Source organism: Canis lupus, chromosome 28 (genome assembly GCF_011100685.1).
Source record: "Canis lupus familiaris isolate Mischka breed German Shepherd chromosome 28, alternate assembly UU_Cfam_GSD_1.0, whole genome shotgun sequence".
NCBI lineage: Eukaryota > Metazoa > Chordata > Mammalia > Carnivora > Canidae > Canis > Canis lupus.
Window position 1 is genome coordinate 14,313,490 of NC_049249.1, and position 21,093 is coordinate 14,334,582.

The 21,093-nt window shown below is 36.7% G+C and overlaps 1 protein-coding gene across 11 annotated transcripts in view; it reads left to right on the forward strand.

The window, feature by feature from the left end:
- Positions 1-21,093, forward strand: part of BTRC (beta-transducin repeat containing E3 ubiquitin protein ligase) — a 184,361-nt gene that overhangs the window by 138,082 nt on the left and 25,186 nt on the right. For 10 of the 11 annotated variants that reach the window (XM_038578563.1, XM_038578568.1, XM_038578569.1 and 7 more), the window contains 2 exons: positions 15,387-15,618; positions 19,597-19,783. In XM_038578563.1, the coding sequence (XP_038434491.1) occupies positions 15,387-15,618; positions 19,597-19,783 (419 nt within the window). Of the gene's footprint in view, positions 1-10,365; positions 10,492-15,386; positions 15,619-19,596; positions 19,784-21,093 lie in introns of all 11 variants that reach the window. The other variant, XM_038578573.1, reaches the window with a different exon arrangement.

Genomic DNA, 21,093 nt, shown 5'->3' on the forward strand with positions numbered 1-21,093 from the left:
CACAAAACCCCATTAAAAATAGTACCCTTGGTGGGGAAGAGTTAAATAACCTGATCATGAGCACAATAACCTTGATAAAGCATTGAGAACGATCCCAATAGGTTTTTCATATCTGTTTGCAGACTCTTCATGCAGCCCTACTATTTTGACAAAATTACATGGTAATAGTTTTTCTGCCACGTGTTTTTTGTTGTTGTTGTTTTTTGTTTTTATTGTTATTGTTTTTGTTTTGTTTTGTTTTGTTTTGTTTTGTTTTGTTTGAGGTGGTGGAGGGGCAGATGGAAAGGGAGAGAGACTCCTAAGCAGGTTCCATATCCAGCATGGAGCCCAGCACTTGGCCCAGTCTCATGACTCTGAGATCATGACCTCAGCTGAAGTCAAGAGTTGGTTGCTTAACTGACAGAGCCACTGAGGCACCCCTTTCTGCCAGTTTTTGAGAGAGAGGAGGGTGGGTGCTGATGACAGCTGGAATTTCAGTCTGGTTTCAGTGCTAGCACTATCTTTGCTGATCACTAAAACTAAGTACAAAGTCTGAAGGAAGCAAAATGTACTCTGTACACAGGATGTTAGCTCTTTGGTAGATACCAGTAAAGTGGATTTTAGAAATTAGAGTAATGTATTGAGAGTCTTGTTACTATTCTAATAATTTCCTTATTGCTCTTCCCTCACTAAATTGGAGTGCTATGGGAATGTTTTGACAATTGCTCTGAAAGATTGGAAATGAAAAAAAAAATCCATGCGCACATGCCTTTTATTCATATTGTAGAACTTTTTTCCAGGTCTTTCTTTTGCTCTTCTCTTTCTTTCCAACTCTTATATTTGATGGAAACATCAACCTAATGGCAATTGTCATTCCTTTTGGAACTTCAGTCTTACCTTGATTTTTAGATTTTTGCATAGTAATTTTTTATGTATTTTACTACACAAAAACATTGAAACGAACCTTAGAAAACAATGGATTAAAGATTGCCACATCAGAGTACTTATAGACAAAGTGTCAGTGTACTGATAGTAGCATCTTTGTGGTGAGACAGGGGAACTCCAAATATGTTTTACCTCTGTACTCCCAAAAAGCGATATTTACTCTTTATATTAGTTTGGATTAAAAATTCAGTCTACCAAATATTTTTGAGCTTCCATTTTATGTTAATTTCTATTTTTCAGAGTTGAAAATCTAATGTGAAAGTGAAGATTTCTGAATATAAAATTATTGTAAAAGCAAAGAAGATTGTATTTGATAAAGCATTAAGCTAATTATAATCAACAACTAAGTATATTGCAGTCCTCCCTAGTTAGAAGCATGACAGTCAATGTCCTTACTGTGTGCCAGGTACTCTTCTAAATGCCTTTACATGTATTATTTTATTTTTAATCCTAACAGTAACCCCTCCAACTAGTACTGTAAGAATTCCCTTTTTACAAGTGAGGAGATTAAGGCACAGATAAATTAAGTAATTTACCCAAGATCACATATTGAGCAAATGGTAGAGCTGGGATAGAATCAGTGCCAAATTACAGTGTCATTTTTCAATGATATTCCGTTACATAAATATAAATTCCTTCAAAACTACATTTGAACTAGCTTCAGTGTGGCACTTGAGGTCTTGGTACTCATGTAAAACACTTTTGACTGTAGAAAATGTATTTATCCATCTGTACAAAGCAGTCTTGGTCTTTTACATTTAGTCTTAGTCATTGACTTGGAGCTTTATTGTCATTAAAAAGAGGAAGGGCCAAAATTTCATTTTAGAAAAACTGTTCACCTTACATAACAACTGCATTTTGAAATTCAGTCTGAACTCAACTAACTTACACGAGTTATTTTGATCACCTCTGCTAAAAAAACAGATGCTGCATCCAAACTAAGCTTCTCCTGGATAAATTAAGAAAACAATTACCCAAGTATTCTAGAGAGAAATGTCTTTAGTCCCTTGATGCTCCAAGGGTTATTAAAGTTTTACCTGAAGATAACCAATACTTCCAGAAGTTACAAGTCATTTACTTCATTCACTGCAGCTAAGAGAGGCCTGTGCTGCTGCCTCATAGGATTATTTCCTGCTGCATTTAACATGCATTAACAAGCATTTGGAAAGAGTTGAATTTCTTCTGGAAAGCTGAGTTGGCTTCTTAAGATCCTATCCAAAAATCTTGTATTTTTCTAATCCAGGTTTTAGATATACCTTCTCAAAGGCTTTCTTCAGAAGCAAGTGTTACCAAGTCATTGAGACCTTTTTATTGGACACAAAAATGTAAGGATTAGAGCACAAAGAGGAGGAGCAGTTTTTTTCTTTATTTAAAACTGGCTATATTTTCCCCATGTACTTTTAAATTGTGCTATAAGCTGTTTTCCTCTGGCAACCAATGCCTCCATCATTCCCTGTTATTTGTGGTAGGACTTAACTTTCAAATGCTAAAATAAAGAGGAGAATGTGAGGGGGAAGTTGGGGAGAAGACTCTTAGTGTAAACTTTCTCCATAACATAAATTTTATTTTGGTAATATTAACATTATTTAACATCCAGATGAGCAACCTTTATTTGAGGAAGTTTACAGAAAGAGCAACCAGATTCCAGACAATTAAACTTTATTACTCTGCCTGAAACATTAAGTAGTGGTTTAGGAAAATGGTTTTTCATCTTTTCTCCCTCTTGCTGTTTATTGTTTATTGTGTGGGAGAGGACCTGTTTGTCCAACAAGCATATTGCAGGTGAACTTGGTAATGCTGGGTCCCTGTTGCATTTGGTTATATTTATTCTTGTCCCTCCTCATCTCTCTCCACCTCACTCCTGCTCCCTACTTACCTCCCCATCTCTTCTGTAGCCCCTTGTCTTTCTCCCCCTTCCCATCTCTCACTACCCCTGCTTATCTCTCCCAACTCTTTCAGGGCTCACCTACCCCCCTCCCAGCACCCAACTCTCTCCTTTCTTATGTCCCCAGGCACTGTCGTCATTCCTCTTCCTTCTCTCCTCCTCCCTCTCCCCCTTCTCTCACGACCCTTCTCTCTTTCCCCTTCTTCCCTTTCCTCCAACCTTCTCTCCCCTCCTGCCTCTTCTGTTTTCCTCTTCCTCATCTCTCTCCTCCTTTCCACAGTCACAGTGATCTGTAATTCTGTATCCTCCAGGATCAGATCTTGACCTCTCTGAGGCAAAGGAGATAAATTTTGCCTGCCCTGATTAATTTGATGTTATAGAAAAAAAATCCTCTAGATGACACAGAAATATGGTCTTCCCCTATACATCAAATAATTGACTAGTATATATATTTTTAAAAACCAGAAAGATACATAGCCACCAAAATGTAATCATTCTTTATTTGTTGATAGTGGCAATTATGGGTAATTTTTATGTTCTTTGTGAGTCTTTGTTTTTCATATTGTCTAATATGTCTATTATAAATGCTGTTTTTTAAAAACAAATCAGTCTTTCTCTACTTGACCCCACTACATCCTTATTTAATGAAAAGGAAAATAAAACAATGAAGAATCAGATTTGTCCCTCTAGCAAGTATGAATTTGGTTTGCTATTTTGATGTTTAGTTTTCCAAATCCTTTTAGCTTTCAAATCTGTGGGCCCTTGGACTGCAGCATGAAGCCTTCAGTTATTGACAACTGTCATAGCACATGATGGATGGTAAATACTGTCACAAGTTGGGTTAACTTTAAGTCCTAAGTCTTTTCTGCCTTTCTCTGCACTCCCCAAAATTTAGTTCATATTTTATTTTTCATACTCCTTCTATGCTATGAGGGTGATCAGTGTGACAGACTTGCTGATTTGTACATAGATTTGTTTTCAGCCCTGTTACCAGTTTTAGAGGATAGACGGAACTGGCATTGGTGAACAGCCATTCTATTTTTGTAATACCTCATTATTGGACCTTGTTTACTGCCCTTAGTACTGTTGGTTATAAAAGGCATGAATTTCATGCTGTACCTGGCTGTGATACCAACCCTTCACAGAGTTTAAATGTTAAAATTCCAAGTTCAAATTCAAGTTTGACCCAAAAGAAAAACTTCCAGATGATTTCCTTCTCATTGGCTAGCTGAGGTGTGGAAGGTGAACGTAAAATTAGATGAACTATTTGAGACAAACTCACACATTTCCTAGCTATAGGGTGTTCATTTAAGAAAGGGTTAAATGGTGGTGTAGTTCGTGAATGGTTTTCTAGCTGCAGGGGTTTTCGAAAAGAGATCTAGGAATTATGCAGTTAATTGAATTCTTCAGGCATGGACTTGAAAACATGTGCGTGAGCAAAATTCTCTTGCTTGGCTCCTAGATATGGTTCATACAGTGTATTAGAAGTCCTGAATTCTTTTTAAGGATTTTATGCCTATATATGCAGGTTGGACATTTTATACAATGAACATGACATTTTAAAAGACTTTACACAGTATATTTGTTTTCTCCTTGTCTTTCTCTCAGTTTGTTTGGTTTGTTCCTTTTGTTTTATTGTTTTCTTCCTATTTCCTCACTTCTCCAAGTCTGCATTACTGTGCTTTTTCCCATTTTTCCCCATCTTGTGAGCAAAGTTTTAACAGTACATAGAAAGTTAACTGCCTGGAGTCTTTTAAATATAAGTAACACGCAACCAGTAATAAGCTGTCGGTTGTTTTTTTGCTGCCTGCAAAGAAACATAAACACAGCGCTCATTTCTGGCAGGTTTTTACTGTCAGAGTTTCTCCTATTATATTTATCTTACAATTTGCCAGGGGGTGAAGTTATTAAGTTTTAGCAGCAGCCATCGATCAAGTTCACAAGTTAACACGATAAAGGCTCTGTGCCGCTCCGATCCGGGGAAATGATGATCCTCACTCGGTAATTAACTAAATGAGAAAGTTAAATCTTACTTGAGAGCTGGGAGAGATGAAAGAGAGGTGTTTGTCAGTTTCTCAGTGGAAATTAGAAGCAGTTTTCTGCAATTCCCTAAGCTGCTGCTCTGTCATATTTTACATAAGCTCTGGGAAAACGTCTTGTAATTAGTGCTGTCATGGAGGATTTTTTTTTTGCTGAAGGATGTTGGAATAATTCATTAGATTATCAAGAAAGGCTTGTGTCCTGAAATGATTAGCACAGTGAAATTTAAACCATTAACGATAACAAGTTTAGAGCTTGCTGCAGTGCAGAGGCACCCGGGGTATGTCTGTGCCTATTTCAATCATTTCTTATAATTAAACATTATGTCCTTACCCCCCCCCCCCATCACTAAGACCCATCCAAAAATCCTTTTAAGGTGGCGCTGCCTACATCAATGGGTTTACCAGCCTTCAAGATGTGTGTAGTTAGTAGCTACAATAATGCAGCAGTAAATTAAACTGCTGTGAGTTTCTTGGTTTAGAACAAAAGAACCTATTGCCCTGGAAGCTATGAAGTTGCATGAGGGAACCCAGTACAGAAACAAGAGCCCCACTTTTGAAACCTAACAATGTTAAGTAACTGTCTTATCTCTTTAACTGCCCCCCCCCAGGAGCCTGAAAATAATCAAAATGGCTTTGTTTTGATCTTGTGCATTTTTTATATGGCTTTTCCTATATTTAGTAAATAGAAAAAAGATTGTCAAGTGTCCAGTCATTAAATAATCATATATACTGAGATATTTGTGAGTTTGTTTCTAGTGAGTTTTATTTGAAAGAATTGAAGTGATTGTAGGCTTTTTCTTGTTGGTTATTAGAAACTAGTCAGATTTATAATGTGAACTTTCCTTCTGCTGAATAATATACCCCTTCCTGTCTTCCATGTTCACTAATCAGATCTGACATATTTATGAGTTCACCTAATATGTAATCATATTTAGTAGAAGCTGTTAAAATATTAATATAATAATCCCACTGAGAAATGTGATGTTTACTTCTGTTAAAATGCATGTCCCATTCTATATGTAGAGCCACCAATTTCTTTTCATTTGCACTCTCACCTCACCCTCCCTCCCAAAAGAGAATAGGATAATGGACTACTTCTTTGGTCACTGAAAGTTATAATATAGGTTTTTTAACTGAAAACCAGAACAATAAAAGCTATGATCCCACTTTTGAACACTCATTACCTTTCATTCTGTACAATTTATGGCCAAGTCCTTTGAGTTTCTCTTGAAATATTCTGTTAAATAAAGATAACCCAAATGCCAGTGGGCCCTAACCCTTCTGGGTTCCTCTTTGTTTCTATCCTAACTCTTTGAGGGCTCCAGAGCCATTCTGCCATCACCATGTCCCCATCTTTCTGTGTACTTACTTAATCTCTTTCCGTCCTTATCAAAATGCAGACAATACCATTTCCTTTGAATTTAATCAAGACAGTATTGAACTTCCATAAGATATTTTTACAAAGAAATCAAGGAAAAAACAAAAAACTTTAAAGTCAGTGCTTTTAGATTCTTATTTAACTAAAACTTGGCAATAGCCAATGGAAAGTATAGTTATAGACCTTTAAAAAATCCTCCTTTTCCTCCCTCGAAACTCTTGAATGTTTTACCTTGTTTCTTCTGGCCACAGGAACAAGAACCCTAGTTCTGTCCCCTTCCAGGTTAATATGCTAGATCAAATATTTGAAGGATCAGCACTATTGAGGAAGTAAATTATTACACTGAAGTAAATGTGTATTATAACCAAAATTTAACAATTCTCAACAGGTCCTCCTTGTGATGATAAAATATCTCTCTTCCTAGTACTTCCTAATCTACCTCCTTTAATCTTAGTCATGAGGACCTCTTGCCTGGATTATTTTATCAGCCTACTAATTGGTCTTCCTCTGTTCATTTAATTTGTTCTTGTTCTCCTCTCACCATTCTCTACCTGGCAGCTGTATAAATATTTCTAAAGGATAAATCAGATGATGTCTTGGTTGACTACTTCAGAACCTCCAGGGGTTCTCCTTTAGACTTAGGATGAAATCCAAACTTCTTACTGTGGCCCAGAAAACCTTTGTGATCTGGGCCTAGGCCACCTGACTAACCTCATTTCCCAACATTCATTCTGCTCATGCCATACTAGACTTCTTTCTGTCTTTCACTTGAACATACCTTTGTCTCCTTCATTTCTGGGGTGGGGGGTGAGGGGCTATCCCCAAATATTAACTAGACTGGCCCTCATATTCTGATCTCATCTCCAATGTTAACTCCTTCTGTGTCATTTCATGACCACCTCAGTTATATACTGTTCCCTCCCTTTTTAATATTACCTTATTTCATTATCTTGACAATATTTATTGGTTTCTGAAGTTAACATTTATTATATATTCTTCCTCCACTCCTTCCTAGAGAAGGTAAAGAAACTGTGCCACAATTTTTCTATCACCTAGAAAAGTGCCCAGAGTAGTCATTCAGTAAATGGTTGTTGGTTAATTGATAACTCTAAAGTTCCAGCCTTAGTCAAAGTTCTTGTCCTACCCATCTTAGGCTACAGCCTTATCCCCAGCACAACCCTTGCCCATTTTGTTCTTAGACTCACTCATCATCTTAATCATTATATCCCCTTTCTTCTACCATGGTTTCAATGCCAGAATCTTTCCTCAAAGCCCTTCTTGTTTTAAAGTTTTTATTTTGTCTTCCAGTGTTCATCCCACCAAGTGCACTCCTTGATCCCCATTAACTATTTCAAGCCCCCCTCCTCAAAGGCCTTATTAAGGACCATCAGAATCTTTAAATATTATTTGCTTCTCTCTAGTCATAACTGTTACTCTCTTTATCTAGTCCTTGCATTCCCAATTCCAAATGGTGTCTGTCTGGAATGTTTTTCTTTCTCTATTTACCATACCTTTCCCTGTGGTTAAAGCAGGGTTTGACTGCCAGCTAAAAACATCTATCATTTCACCATCAAGTTCAGCCAGTCTGTACTGCATCTTCCAACCTATACACAATACAGTTAGCAAAGCCAGCACACTTGATATTGCAGTGGTGGTGGTTAAGCTAGTTGATGTCTGCAAGTATATATTTATCCTTCCTGGCCCAGGCAGCAGCTTCAAATAAATTCATGGTAATTTCAAAGTGGTGCTTATAATATGTTTTGGGGGGTGAAGGTTGGGGGGAATGTTAGCCTTTAGCCTTTGAGGACTAAGCTAAGGACAGTCTTATAAATAAATACTTAAGTCATTTCATGTACCTGTCACCTGACAGCTTCTTCCTTTCTTTCTTTTGGAGCTAACTGTTCATTGTAAACAGAAAAGCAGAAGAGATGTGCAGGGGTGACAGAAAGTTAGTGTTACCATTAAACAGAGGTTGTTTGTCAGCTTTCCTAGACATTTGAACAGTAGTGGTTGAGTCATCAAGCTTTTGTTGGGAAAGCCAAATCAATTCTATTGCCACCAGTAACCATTACCCTTTCTCCCATACACTCTAATATACAGCCTTTTGATTTTTTAATAATTGAACTTTTCACTGTGCCCTTGTGGATTTTTAAAGGTTCTCAAATTGAAATTTTGCTACTTTTACTTAAGCCATTAGTAGAAAAATATGTATGGGAGAATGATAGAGAGAAGAGGCTTGATAACAAAGACCTTTATCTCCTGAACTCTCTATAAATGTAATATCTTAGTTACAAATGAAATTAATATTGCAGTAATGTTTATCCTTAGGAATACTCTATCCAAAAAAAAAAAAAAAGGAATACTCTATCCTTAGTTTTACTTTTATTAAAATATAATTTACATACAATAAAATGCACCTACTTTACGTATACAGTTTGAATTTTGGCAAATGTGTACAAACACTTGTGTAACAATCAAGCTGTAGAACATGTTTATTGCCCCAGAAACTTATCTTGCACCCTTACTCAATCAATTCCATCCCCACATCCAGCTTCAGTCAGCCACTGATCTGTTCTTATCATAAATTAGATTTGTTGTCCTAGAGTTTCACATAAATAGAGTCGTAAAATATGAGTTTTGGTGCCTGGCTTCTTTTGTTCAGCATCTGTTTGAGATTTATAATTCATATATATGTGTGTGTGTGTGTATATATATATATGTATATATATACACACACACACAAACTATTCCATTTTATAGATATCTCAATTTGCTTATGAATTCTTTTTTTTTCTTCTTATCAACTCTTGGTGGACATTGAGATTTTTCCAGCTTGGGGCTATTATGAATAAAGCAGCCATGAACATATATGTACAAGTCTTTGTATAAAAATACATTTCAGGGCAGCCGGGTGGCTCAGCGGTTTAGCGCCACCTTCAGCCCAGGGCCTGATCCTGGAGGCCGGGGATCAAGGCCCATATCGGGCTCCCCGCATGGAGCCTGCTTCTCCCTCTGCCTGTCTCTCTCTCTCTCTCTCTCTCTCTCTGTCTCTCATGAATAAATAAATAAAATCTTAAAAAATATTAAAAATAAATTTAAAAAATACATTTCCATTTTGCAAGGGAAGTAAATGTCTAGGAGTAGAATTGCTGGGTCATATGATAAGTATGTGTTCAATTTTATAAGAAACTGCTCCCTGTGTTTTCAAGTGATTGTGTCTTTAACTATTACTGCCAGCAATATGTGAGAGACCCAGTTGCTCCTTATTCTTGCCAATACATGGTATGATCAGTCTTTCTAATTTTAGCCATTCTCATAAGTGTGCAGTAGTATCTCATTGTGATTTTAATTTGTATATCCCTAGTGACTAATGATGTTGAACATCTTTCCATGGGCTTATTGGCCATCCGTATTCTTTTCTTATGAAATGTCTAATCAAATTTTTGGCTCATTAAAAAAAGACTAGGGTTATTTGTTTTCTTTTTTAAGTTCTAGGAGTTCTTTATATATTCTGGATTCAAGTCTTTTGTCAAATGTATATATATTGCAAGTATTTTCTCCTAGTTTGTAGTTTGTATTTTTATTTTACTGTTTATTTTATTTTATTTTATTTTTTAAGATTTTATTTATTTATTAATGAGAGACACACACAGAGAGGGGGAGAAAGAGAGACAGAGACACAGGCAGAGGGAGAAGCAGGCTCCATGCAGGGAGCCCGATGTGGGACTCGATCCAGGGTCTCCAGGACCACACCCCAGGCTGCAGGCGATGCTAAACCGCTGCGCCACTGGGGCTGCCCTACTGTTTATTTTAGAAACCAGAAGTTTACATTTTTGCCACATGCCATGTGCTTTTGTCCCCTGTGTACCAAAAGTTTGCCTGTTTCAAGAGTACATAGATTTTCTCCTATGCTTGCTTCTAGACATTTCTGTTTTAGCTCCTACATATAAATCCAGAATCCACTTAAGTTAATTTTTCTACATGGTTGAAAGTAAAGAACACTGGAGTCCTGGGATCAAGCCGCTTGTTGGACTCCCTGCTCAGTGAGGAGTCTGCTTCTCCCTCTGCCCCTCCCCCAATTTGTGTATGTACGCACGTGTATTGCTCTCTCTCATCTTTTTTTTTTTTTTTTAAAGAAAGTAAAGAACAAAGTCCACTGTTTCCATATGGATATCCAGATGTTTCAACATCATCTTTTGAAAAGATTATTTTGTCCTTATTGAATAATCTTGGCACCTTTCTCAAAAATCAACTAGCCATATGTAAGTCTCTGTGGAGTCTGTCTTTTGTTTCATTGATGTTCTACATGTTTATCCTTATACCAAAGTCACACTACCTATTTAGTATTACTTTATTGTTAAAGTTCAATGGTGTGAGTCCTCCATCTTTGTTTTTATTTTGCAAGATCACTTGGCTAACTTTTAGGTCCTTTGCATTTCCATTCAAATTTTAGAATCCACTTGTTAGTTTGCTTGCTGAATTCCATTGATACTACATTGACTCTTATCAGTGGATTAATTGGAAAGAGTGAACATCTTAACCATATTGAGTCCCATTTGTGAAGATAGTATCTCTTTCCATTTATTTAGAACTTTTAAAATTCCCCTTAGCACTGTTCTGTTGTTTTCACTTTTATAGGTATTAACACATATGTTGTAAAGTTATTCCTAAGTATTATAGTTTTTCAAATGCTATGGTAAATTGTATAGGCAGACAGTTTTTAAAGGTACATTTCAAAAAAAAAATAATAAATGAGTGGGGCTAGTGACCCAAGCAAAAGGAACACAAGGCAAGGTTTATAAGGCTCATGATAATCTGTTTCTTGATCAAGATGCTAGTTACATGGGTATGTTGACATTTTGAAAATTCATCAACACTTGAGATTATGCACTTTTATGTGTATTATACTGCAGTGAAAATTAAGATAGAAAAATATATATTATGAGTGCCTGGGTAGCTCAGTCAGTTTAGTATCTGCCTTTGGCCCAGGTCGTGATCCCAGGGTTCTGGGATCAAGTCTCGCATCAGGCTCTTTGCTAGGCTTCTCCCTCTTACTCTGCCTTTCCCCCTGCTTGTGTGTGCGCGCGCTCTCTCTCTCTCTCTCTGTCAAATAAATAAATAAAATCTTGAAAACGAAAGAAAAAAATATATAATACCTAGTAAGAAAGAAGGATGAATTTTCAAAAGGAGAGCGAAAGTGCAACTCCAGCCATGTCAGAAGTTCTTTAAGAGTGTTGATTTATTGAGCACTTCACTGTGTGTCAGGTGGTGAGCTAAGCATGCTTTTCTTAGATTATTCTATTTGATCCTCACAAAAACCCAGTGAAATAGATCTTAGAATTTGGCAGATGAGGGAAAAAGAGACTCTGGGAAAAAAAAATCAAATTTTTTATGCCATGACACATAGCTAGTAAATTGAGGAACTAGAATTTGAAACCAGGTATTTGTACTGTAGGACCAAAGCTCTTTATGAAGTGTGGTGTAGTCGTTAAGAGTAAGTAACTCATTCAAAGTGATGTTGGATCTGAGCTGTGTGTCTTTCTACTTCATAAAGAAATACTCTGTTTTGAGGGTGGTAACTACAATGCAGTACCAGCTAGAGTAGCCCAGACAGTTAGTAAATTCATGAACTCTCAGTTTATACTTCATTTCTAATAGCCAAATGTTTCAGGTTCCATTTATGATTCAATAATTGAAAATATAAGAAAGTCCTGGGGTGCCTGGGTGACTCAGTAGGTTGGATGTCTGCCTTCAGCTCCAGTCAGGACCTTGGGGTCCTGGGATCAAGATCCAAGTCAGGTTCTCTGCTCAGTGAAGAGTCTCCCTCTCCCTCTGATCTCTCTTGCCCTCACTTTCTCTCAGGTAAATAAAATCTTTTAAATATATATATACTACATATACATATATGCATATATATATGAAGGTCCTGACTGAACTTTAGCTTCTGCAGTAGGATAACCAAACTTGTGAAATCCTTAGGCATATTTATCTGCTAATAGTCTGAATAACTACTGATCAAAGCACGATTCCCTGTGATTGTAGAAACAGCTGGTTTGTTGAAGGTTATAAATAGAATCATTTCATTACCATGCTGATTATTGTTCTCTGTTACTGACATTTCTGGTCTTTAGCCAGAAAACAATACCCTGGGTAGCATCCAGCTCCAGTCCATTTCCACCCTTTAAAAGACAAAGGGACAAATTTACAAAAGATGATGAAATGGGAGGTTTGGGTTGTTGAGATTTGAAGTGGCATTTGGTCAAGCTTGTACTCCCACTTATTCATTAGCTCACTCAGTCTTACTCCATATTTCACAAGTTTTCCTTTTCTGAAATGCAAACAAATAACCTACACAAAAAGCAGCTCTGAAGTCCCCCAGGGCCTGTGTCCAACAAGGTTATTATTAATCATTTTTAGTCTATATCATAGACAACAATGGCATTTATGCTAGAAAACATCCAAGTCCATACACCAGGGCTTGCTGCTTACAGCTCTTTCTGTGTAAACAGAATGGCTAATGCCATTTTTGAAAATATACTTTCAGATATGTGTATCAGGAATCATTTGTAAAGAAGTCTATGGGCGGAATTTAACATTTAGAAATTAAGCTAGCCTATGCCTTAGATAACAGAAATTGATTATCCAAATTTGATAGTTTTATGGCACATTCAATATGTCCAGGCAGGTATGAGCTCCATAGTAACATTGGCCTTCCTGCTGATTGGGATTGCCTCAGGCAAATATGCTGAAGATCTATAAAATTACTTTGAAAAGTACCCTGTTGTACCACTTTTGTGGTTATCCTTTAAAGAAAGCCAAGTTTCTTCAGAGTAGTAGAAGTTTCAGTTGATTTCTAAATCTTTCCATATTGTCCCCAACTTCATATGTATATGACCCTCATCTCCTTTTTTCTGTCATACCCCATATCCAATCTTTCAGCAAAACCAATTTGCTCTGCCTTCAAAATATACATTAAGTCTCAATTATTTCTGACCCCCTCTACTGCTACCACTCAAAAGGTTGTTCTCTTCCAGGGACTATTGTAAAGTAGTTTCTCAATTAGTCTCCTGATTTTCATTCATGTCTCTTACAGTGATCCTTTTAAAAGGTGTCAGATCATGCTAGTCTCAGACTTCTAGGTGATTTTCTATGTAACCTCTCTCTCTGTGTAGCTTCTCATCTTCCCGACTTCCCTCTCCAGCAAAGTAGCCTGAATTTCTTATATGGTGGCTCAGGGCTCTAAGAAGTAAGCTGCCTGGGCTCAGGAGTCCTAGAATGTCACTTTCTCCATATTCTGTGAGCCAAATCCCAGATTCAAAGACTAGGTCAAACTCTACCTTTTGATGGGAGGAATGGCATTCATATTCAGGGAGGGATGGAGTTGTTTCAACCATCATTGGAGATAAGCTACCACCACCTACATGACCTAGATGAGCTGACTTGAATTACTACAACTTTTCTTCTCCTTGTTCATTTGTTTCAAACTATCCTGGGCCTCTTGAATGTTCCTTGAATGTACTGACTGCCACCCAGGACCTTTGCCTTCAAATTCCCTTTGCCCTAGACGTTTCTCCCCCCATGTAGCAAAATGTCTAGTTCCCTCATTTCCTTCATGTCTCAGTTTAAATGTCATCCCTTCGGGGAAACTGTCTCTGACCGCTTGGACTTAAATAATTATATTGGTTTTTTGTGTTTTTTTAATTGCTACTTAACAGATTACCAAGTTAAAATAACACCCATTCATCAGCTCATGGTTTTCTCAGTCAGAATTCTGATACAACATGGCTGGAAGCCCTCTGCTCCTAGTATCTCAAGGCTGAAATGAGGATGCTGACCAGGCCTGAGTTCACATGGGGAGGCTCTGGGGGAAAAATCCTCATATCAGATCATTGTTGTTGCCAGAAGCCAGTTCCTTGCCTTTGTAGGATTGAGGTCCCTATTTCCTAACTGGCAGCTCCCAGAGGCTGACCACGTCCTTTACCATGTGATCCTCCTTCTTCAACCATTTGGAGCAAACTCTCTGCTTTTAAAGGGCACACTTGGGGCAGCCCGGGTGGCTCAGCAGTTTAGCGCCACCTTCAGAAGCTCAGGGTGTGATCCCGGAGACCCAGGATCAAGTCCCACGTTGGGCTCCCTGCATGGAGCCTGCTTCTCCCTCTGCCTGTGTCTCTGCCTGTGTGTGTGTGTGTGTGTGTGTGTGTGTGTGTGTGTGATGAATAAATAAATAAAATCTTTAAAGAGCACATTTGATAGGTCAGGCCCCTCACAGTAATCTCCATATCTTAAAGTCAGCTAATTTGGCACCTTAATTAAATCAAAATAACTGTGTTTGTTTGAGTAGCTGAGAGAAGATGTATGTACGCCAGGGGCCAAGAATCTTAGAATCTTAGAATTTTGCCTACTGCAATAACATACTTTTTTTCTATCTCCTTATTTTTCTTAATAGCACTATCTACATTAAATTTTCTATGTATTTGTTTATGGTTTTATCTTACTGTACACACTACAATATAATGCCTGATGATAGAGACTTATTTTTTGTTCAGTGTTGTATTCCTAGCACCTAGGACAGTGTTTGACACATTGTAGATGCTCATTTGATGTTTACTGAATGAACTAATTGATAAAAAGATTTTTAATTTTGATTTCCTTTTTAGAAGGAAAAGGGTAGATTGAACCTATAAATGTTACAGTTAAGCTTTATCTCGAAAGGTACTAGAGTCTCAAATTATTCATCAGCCTTTCTTTGCATAGAAGATTTCTTATTTGACTATTAAAAAATAAGTTGTGAATAAGTAATCGTATAAATGTCCAGTAACTGGTATATACAAGGAAAAGCAAAATAGCTTTTTGGCTTGCTAGTAATAATAACTTAACATGCTTTCAGCTTTCAGTTTTCATCTATAGATCTCCAAATAATACCTTCCTGTGAACTTTTAGCAGTGGATGCGTAGTTGTCCAGCAATATTCCTGATTTACCAACTTACTGTGGTATTTGTGTTGCTTTCCATATAATAACAAAAATCCGATTACTAATGAGTAACAGAGTGAGCTCCATCATATAGACATAACATAGCTTGCCAGACCAGAAAATTATAGATTTCCCTCATTTTCAAGACTTACTTTTTATGTTTCTCTTAATCCACCCCTTCTGCAGACAAAACTTGCCAATGGCACTTCCAGTATGATTGTGCCCAAGCAACGAAAACTCTCAGCAAGCTATGAGAAGGAAAAGGAACTGTGTGTCAAATATTTTGAGCAGTGGTCAGAGTCCGATCAAGTGGAATTTGTGGAACATCTTATATCCCAAATGTGTCATTACCAACATGGGCACATAAACTCATATCTTAAACCTATGTTGCAGAGGGATTTCATAACTGCTCTGCCAGGTATGTCTGTGGGTATTTGTGAGCCATTAATTTGCCTGGAAGATATGTTACAATGCTAATGGAACTGGATCTTCATCTCTTTTTTTTTTTTTTTGAGAGTCTTTATTGGCTTGATTTTTACAAACTGCATCCTTTATCATGCCTTCTTGGGGTATAAATAACCAAAGTTACACTCTGGAAATAGAGACTCCTCTTTTCCCTGTCTTCTCCATCTCATGCCCTTCTAGTCATCCTGTTTTTACCCACTGAGAGATGCAAATAATATTTTTTCTAAGATGTCATATCAATAACATGTCTTTGTTTTAGTTTGAGTTTTTTATATGTCTAAGTTTTGTAAGATGCAAACTCATGTATTTGGGATTTGGATTTCTATAGGAATTTATCAACAATATTTAATTATAGAACTGAATAAGAAACATTTTTAATTGAGTATTTTAGAACGCAAAATATCTCAGGAGCCTTCTGACAGTAAATATGTAAACTCCAGGCTTTGCATTCTCACTGGTCTTAGTAACCAAATAATAGCTCATAAACTATATATGTTTAAATATATACTTGCACACACACACTTAAAATACTTTTTTGTGGGGGAAATGATATGATATTTTACTGAATGCTTGGTAGTGATCCTAGGACACTCTGTAGACATCAGTATTTGGGGCATATACTATCTCAAGAAAACCTAAAGTAGTCCTCTTTATTTTAGAAGAAAAGGGAGTGTGGAGGTGCCTGAGAAGCTCCGTTGGTTAAATGCCCAACTTTTGATTTTAGCTTGGGTCATGATCTCTGCGTTGGGAGATCAAGCCCTGCATTGGGCTCCATGCTGAGTGTGGAGTCTGCTTAAGATTCTCTCTCCCTTCCCCTCTGCCTCTCCTCCATGCTGGCATGCATGCACTCTCTCACAAAAAAAAAAAAAAAAAAAAAAGAAGAAGAAGAAGAAGAAGAAGAAAGAAGGAAGAAGAAGAAGAAGAAGAAGAAGAAGAAGAAGAAGAAGAAGAAGAAGAAAATAGAGTATAAAAGATGAGTGAATCTCTAAAATATAGTATCATTTTAATTTTTTCAGTTTCCTGATTATAGAATTTATAAGAAATTTAGGAAATTCAAAACAGTTTAAAATATGAAAATGAAATTTCCCAGAATCCCACCATTCAGAGAGTGCTGCTCATATAATATTTTGGCCTGTAGCCTTAATATTTTTTCTAGCTGTGTATGTTTCCTTCTAAAGCTGGGATCATAAGTGTTTGTAACATTGTTTCTTACTATGTTCTCTCAATGTATTTTCCTAAATGTTTCTTTCAAACATAATTATTTAACCCTTTTTTTTTAAGGTAGTTAAGAATATTTTTCCTATTACAAACTTTGCTGTGGTGGACATTCTTACTCACTAATCTTTTGGGCATCCTAGGAAAAAATAACAGCAGTGGGATTCCTATATTAATTCTGTACATTTCAAGGCTTCTAATACTTGCACCAAACTGTCCTACGAAAAATATACCACCCTCTGCAAAACTGTGTTACTACTTTGCTTAATCTTTGCCAGTTCTTTTTTAAAATTTGTTTTTCCAAAATTGGAATTTAAACCACCCTTTAAAGCAAAAAGTACCTATGTATAGCTTAGAAATAACTTTTTTTTTCTTTTTAAATAAATAACTATTTTAAGGCTAAATTTGGGATGCCTGGGTAGCTCAGCAGTTGAGCATGTGCCTTCAGCTCAGGGAATGATCCTGCGGTCCTGGGATCGAGTTTTCCATCAGGCTCCCCTCAGGGACCCTACTTCTCCCTCTGCCTGTTTCTCTGCCTCTCTTTCTCTATCTCTCATGAATAAATAAAATATTTTTTTAAAAATTAAACATAAAGCTAAATTTATACCTATATTTCTTTTGTTAAATAGAATAGACTTCTGCCCCTGCTTTACTCGCTGGATTTTGTTTTAGCCATACGCAAACAGTTTTCATTGTGTGAACAATCTTTGTGTACCTCATTATTGTGGTCTCCCCAATAACCAAGGCATGCTACTATGTAAAGCATATACCATGAAGAATTGAACAGGGGTTGATTAGACCTGTGTATCCTTTGCCCAATCCTGATGCCTGTGTCTGTCTGCTGACCATTTTATAAAATATTAAATCATCAGTCTAATGTTTTACAGCCATTTTAACTTATAAACCTACACCATCTGGCTACATTTAGTAAACCAAACTACTTCAAAAAATGCCTATAATCCATTAATGTAATGGGTTTCTTTGGAGTGTTAGGTGAAATTACTTCCAAAGACTTACTATACGGACATAGTGAAAGATCAGGAACAATTTGATGATAGCCATTAAAAAAACAGGAATGGATTTTGGAAACTTCTGACAGCGTAGAAAGTTTCAAATTTAAACATGCAGGGGATCCCTGGGTGGCTCAGCAGTTGAGCGCCTGCCTTTGGCCCAGGGCCTGATCCTGGAGTCCCGGGATCGAGTCCCACATCGGGCTCCCTGCATGGAGCCTGCTTCTCCCTCTGCCTGTGTCTCTGCCTCTCTCTCTCTCTCTCTCTCTCTCTCTCTGTCTGTCTCATAAATAAATAAATAAAATCTTAAAAAAAAAAAAAAAGACCTGTCATTAAAAAAACAAAAAAAACAAATTTAAACATGCAGGAATTGTACCATCGCTGTTTTTTTGCATGAAGAACTAATTATTATATCTTTAATTGGCTTATAGTCATTTTCCTTTAATAAGAATTAGGTGATGGATGTCTCCATCTGCTTATGCTTAAATATGAACATGTGATGCCAGCCAAACAAAATCCATTTAATGCTTTTTTTTTCTAAATCTGCTGAAAAATGTGACTGATATCCATACAATTTCATAATTAGAATAATGTTTAAGCACATTTGGATTGTTGCTAATCGCGTCCAAGTGTGTCTTTGCATGATTCAGGGGAAAGGCACAAAATGAAATGTGGTATTCTCTTTCCTATTTGTTAAGTTTTTTGCCTCAGGGAGTCAAAGTATGAAGGAATCCTTCTGCACTATTTAAATCTTTAGCAAACCTTTGATCAGTAAACTGAAAGAGGAATAACTTTGAATATGTTTGTCTCACTTGTGAATTAGAATATCAGCCAAAAGCTTTATTACTATGATCATCCTATTTTATGGGGTCTATTCCTCTGAGGCCTCAGTACAGATTTGAGTGATAGAATATTTTAATTGGGAAGCTCATCCAGTTTAGGCAGTCCAAGATCTAGTTGCACTGTTTTCCGTCAGACATCCTACAAAATGGTCTCTGAAATTCTAACCAAATTATTTATTGGTCTGGGCTTTTTCATTTTTTGGTTAATTGTCATTTAGGTTTTATAACAGCAACTACTCTCAAACATACTTTTTTTAAGCATCTGAAATTAAACTCGAACTTAAACATACCTCTCTGTCTTTCCTCTTGGGATGTTCCTTTACCAATCTGTATTTCCTTCTTCTCTCCTTCTGCATGCCCAAAATTCTATAACCCAGCACATTCTGACTTAGTGCCTCTCCCCTAGTACGTTTAAAGGATATTTCTTTTACTGAACAGCTTTGGAACTGCAGCAGTAATAGAAACAGAATGAGAAATGGACCTAATATAGAGATTTGGGGGGGTCTGAATCACAGACTTTGAGATGCCATCCATAGAACATCCCCTAGTGCTGAAATCCATATAGATAGATGTGAATTGTTTTCTGGAATCCTTTTTATTTTTAATGTCTTGGGGGGTTTGCTGGTTGTTAGCTTTAACTTCCTTATCTAAAGGAAGATGGAAAATACTGTTCATTTCTGTAACCTTATGGAAAAATTATTGACACTCATTTTACCCAAGTTTCTGTTTGAAAAAGAAACTGGACCACACTAGGGACAGTGATGTGCCTTCAGAGCAGAATAAATGCTATTCTGTTTTCAAGGACTTTTTGTAAAAAATCATTCACCACCTATATTCTTCTTTGCCTCCACCCCCTACCAACAGCCCGGGGTTTGGATCACATTGCTGAGAACATTCTGTCATACCTGGATGCCAAATCGCTATGTGCTGCTGAACTTGTATGTAAGGAATGGTACCGAGTGACCTCTGATGGCATGTTATGGAAGAAGCTCATCGAGAGAATGGTCAGGACAGATTCTCTGTGGAGAGGCCTGGCAGAACGAAGAGGGTGGTGAGCCTTTTAACTTTCTTACTATTACAGATCATCTTCAGGACCTGCCCATTCAGAATCATTGGAATAACACTGGGAACCAGTGAGACTGCTTATCATTTAATATGATGTTTACCTGGTTTATAGCACAAAATGTAAAATAAAATAGTTGTACAGGTACTTAGCAGTTTTTCTTCTGACCACTCATAAGTGACATAATAATATGTTAATACTACTTTGTAAAAACTGACTTCTGTTGAGAGCATTTTGTTTTCTGAGCAGAAACTAGTGTCCTGACAAAGGGCTGTTGGCAGTTTGTAAGACAGATGACTTTAAATCACACAGAAGCCATCAGATACCTGAAACAGTTCCGGACAAATACAAATAAGTATTTTCTCATTCAGAAAATTTCTTATCTTTAATTCATGTCTAAGGTGGTTTCTCACCTTTGTAATCAAAATTACTTTTATACTCAACTAGAGAAAGAACTCTAGCCACCATTTCTTCATAAGGCCCACCCATATTTTCTCAAGATTTTACTGCTTAATCCTAAATTCCTTAAGGCATTATATAGTTAGCAACCTAAGAGATTTCACCAATTTTGCTGTTGTTCTTTTAACATAAAGGTACCATTTCATTCAAACTTCTGGAAGATACCTTCTATATGTACTTTGCTCTTAGAGGATGTTACTAGAATGTCACTATAAGAAAGTCAGGTGTGAATATTTCATAAGTAAAATAAAGGTGACATATTAAGTATTTTAGCTGATAGATATGCACCAGCAGCCATATGTGTGCTCAGGGATATCCTAAGCAATTAATTTTATCAATTATTTATCTTGGACCATAAAGAGATACAAAACAGTTAAGAAAAAAGGATTAGCTTTTCTTAGCAATTTTCATTAAAATATAGTTGGCTTCTTTTTTTTTTTTTGCATCTTTGAAATTCATTAATATATAATAAACATAATTACCTAAATATTATACCAAATGCTTCAAGAAATTTCTGTCATTCTGGCTATTAGGAAGACTTAAAAATTTCTCTCAAATTCAGTTAAATGAAGCAAATGTCAGGCAATTCTTTGGCTGTATAAAAATGAATAAATGAAAGCACAGTGTTATTCTTCCCAAATATGTTTTTCTTATTCTCACTTATTTCACTATATAGAAAAATCAAAACCTTTCATAACTTACCTTATACTTTGGAAATAAATTCCTTATAATATAAAGAAAGCAAAAAAGTATATAGTTGTATAGGATTCAGAGTTCATCATTTTGCTAAGTGTGTCAGGACCAGCCTTAGATAGAGAGCAGTTGCTGACATACATGGG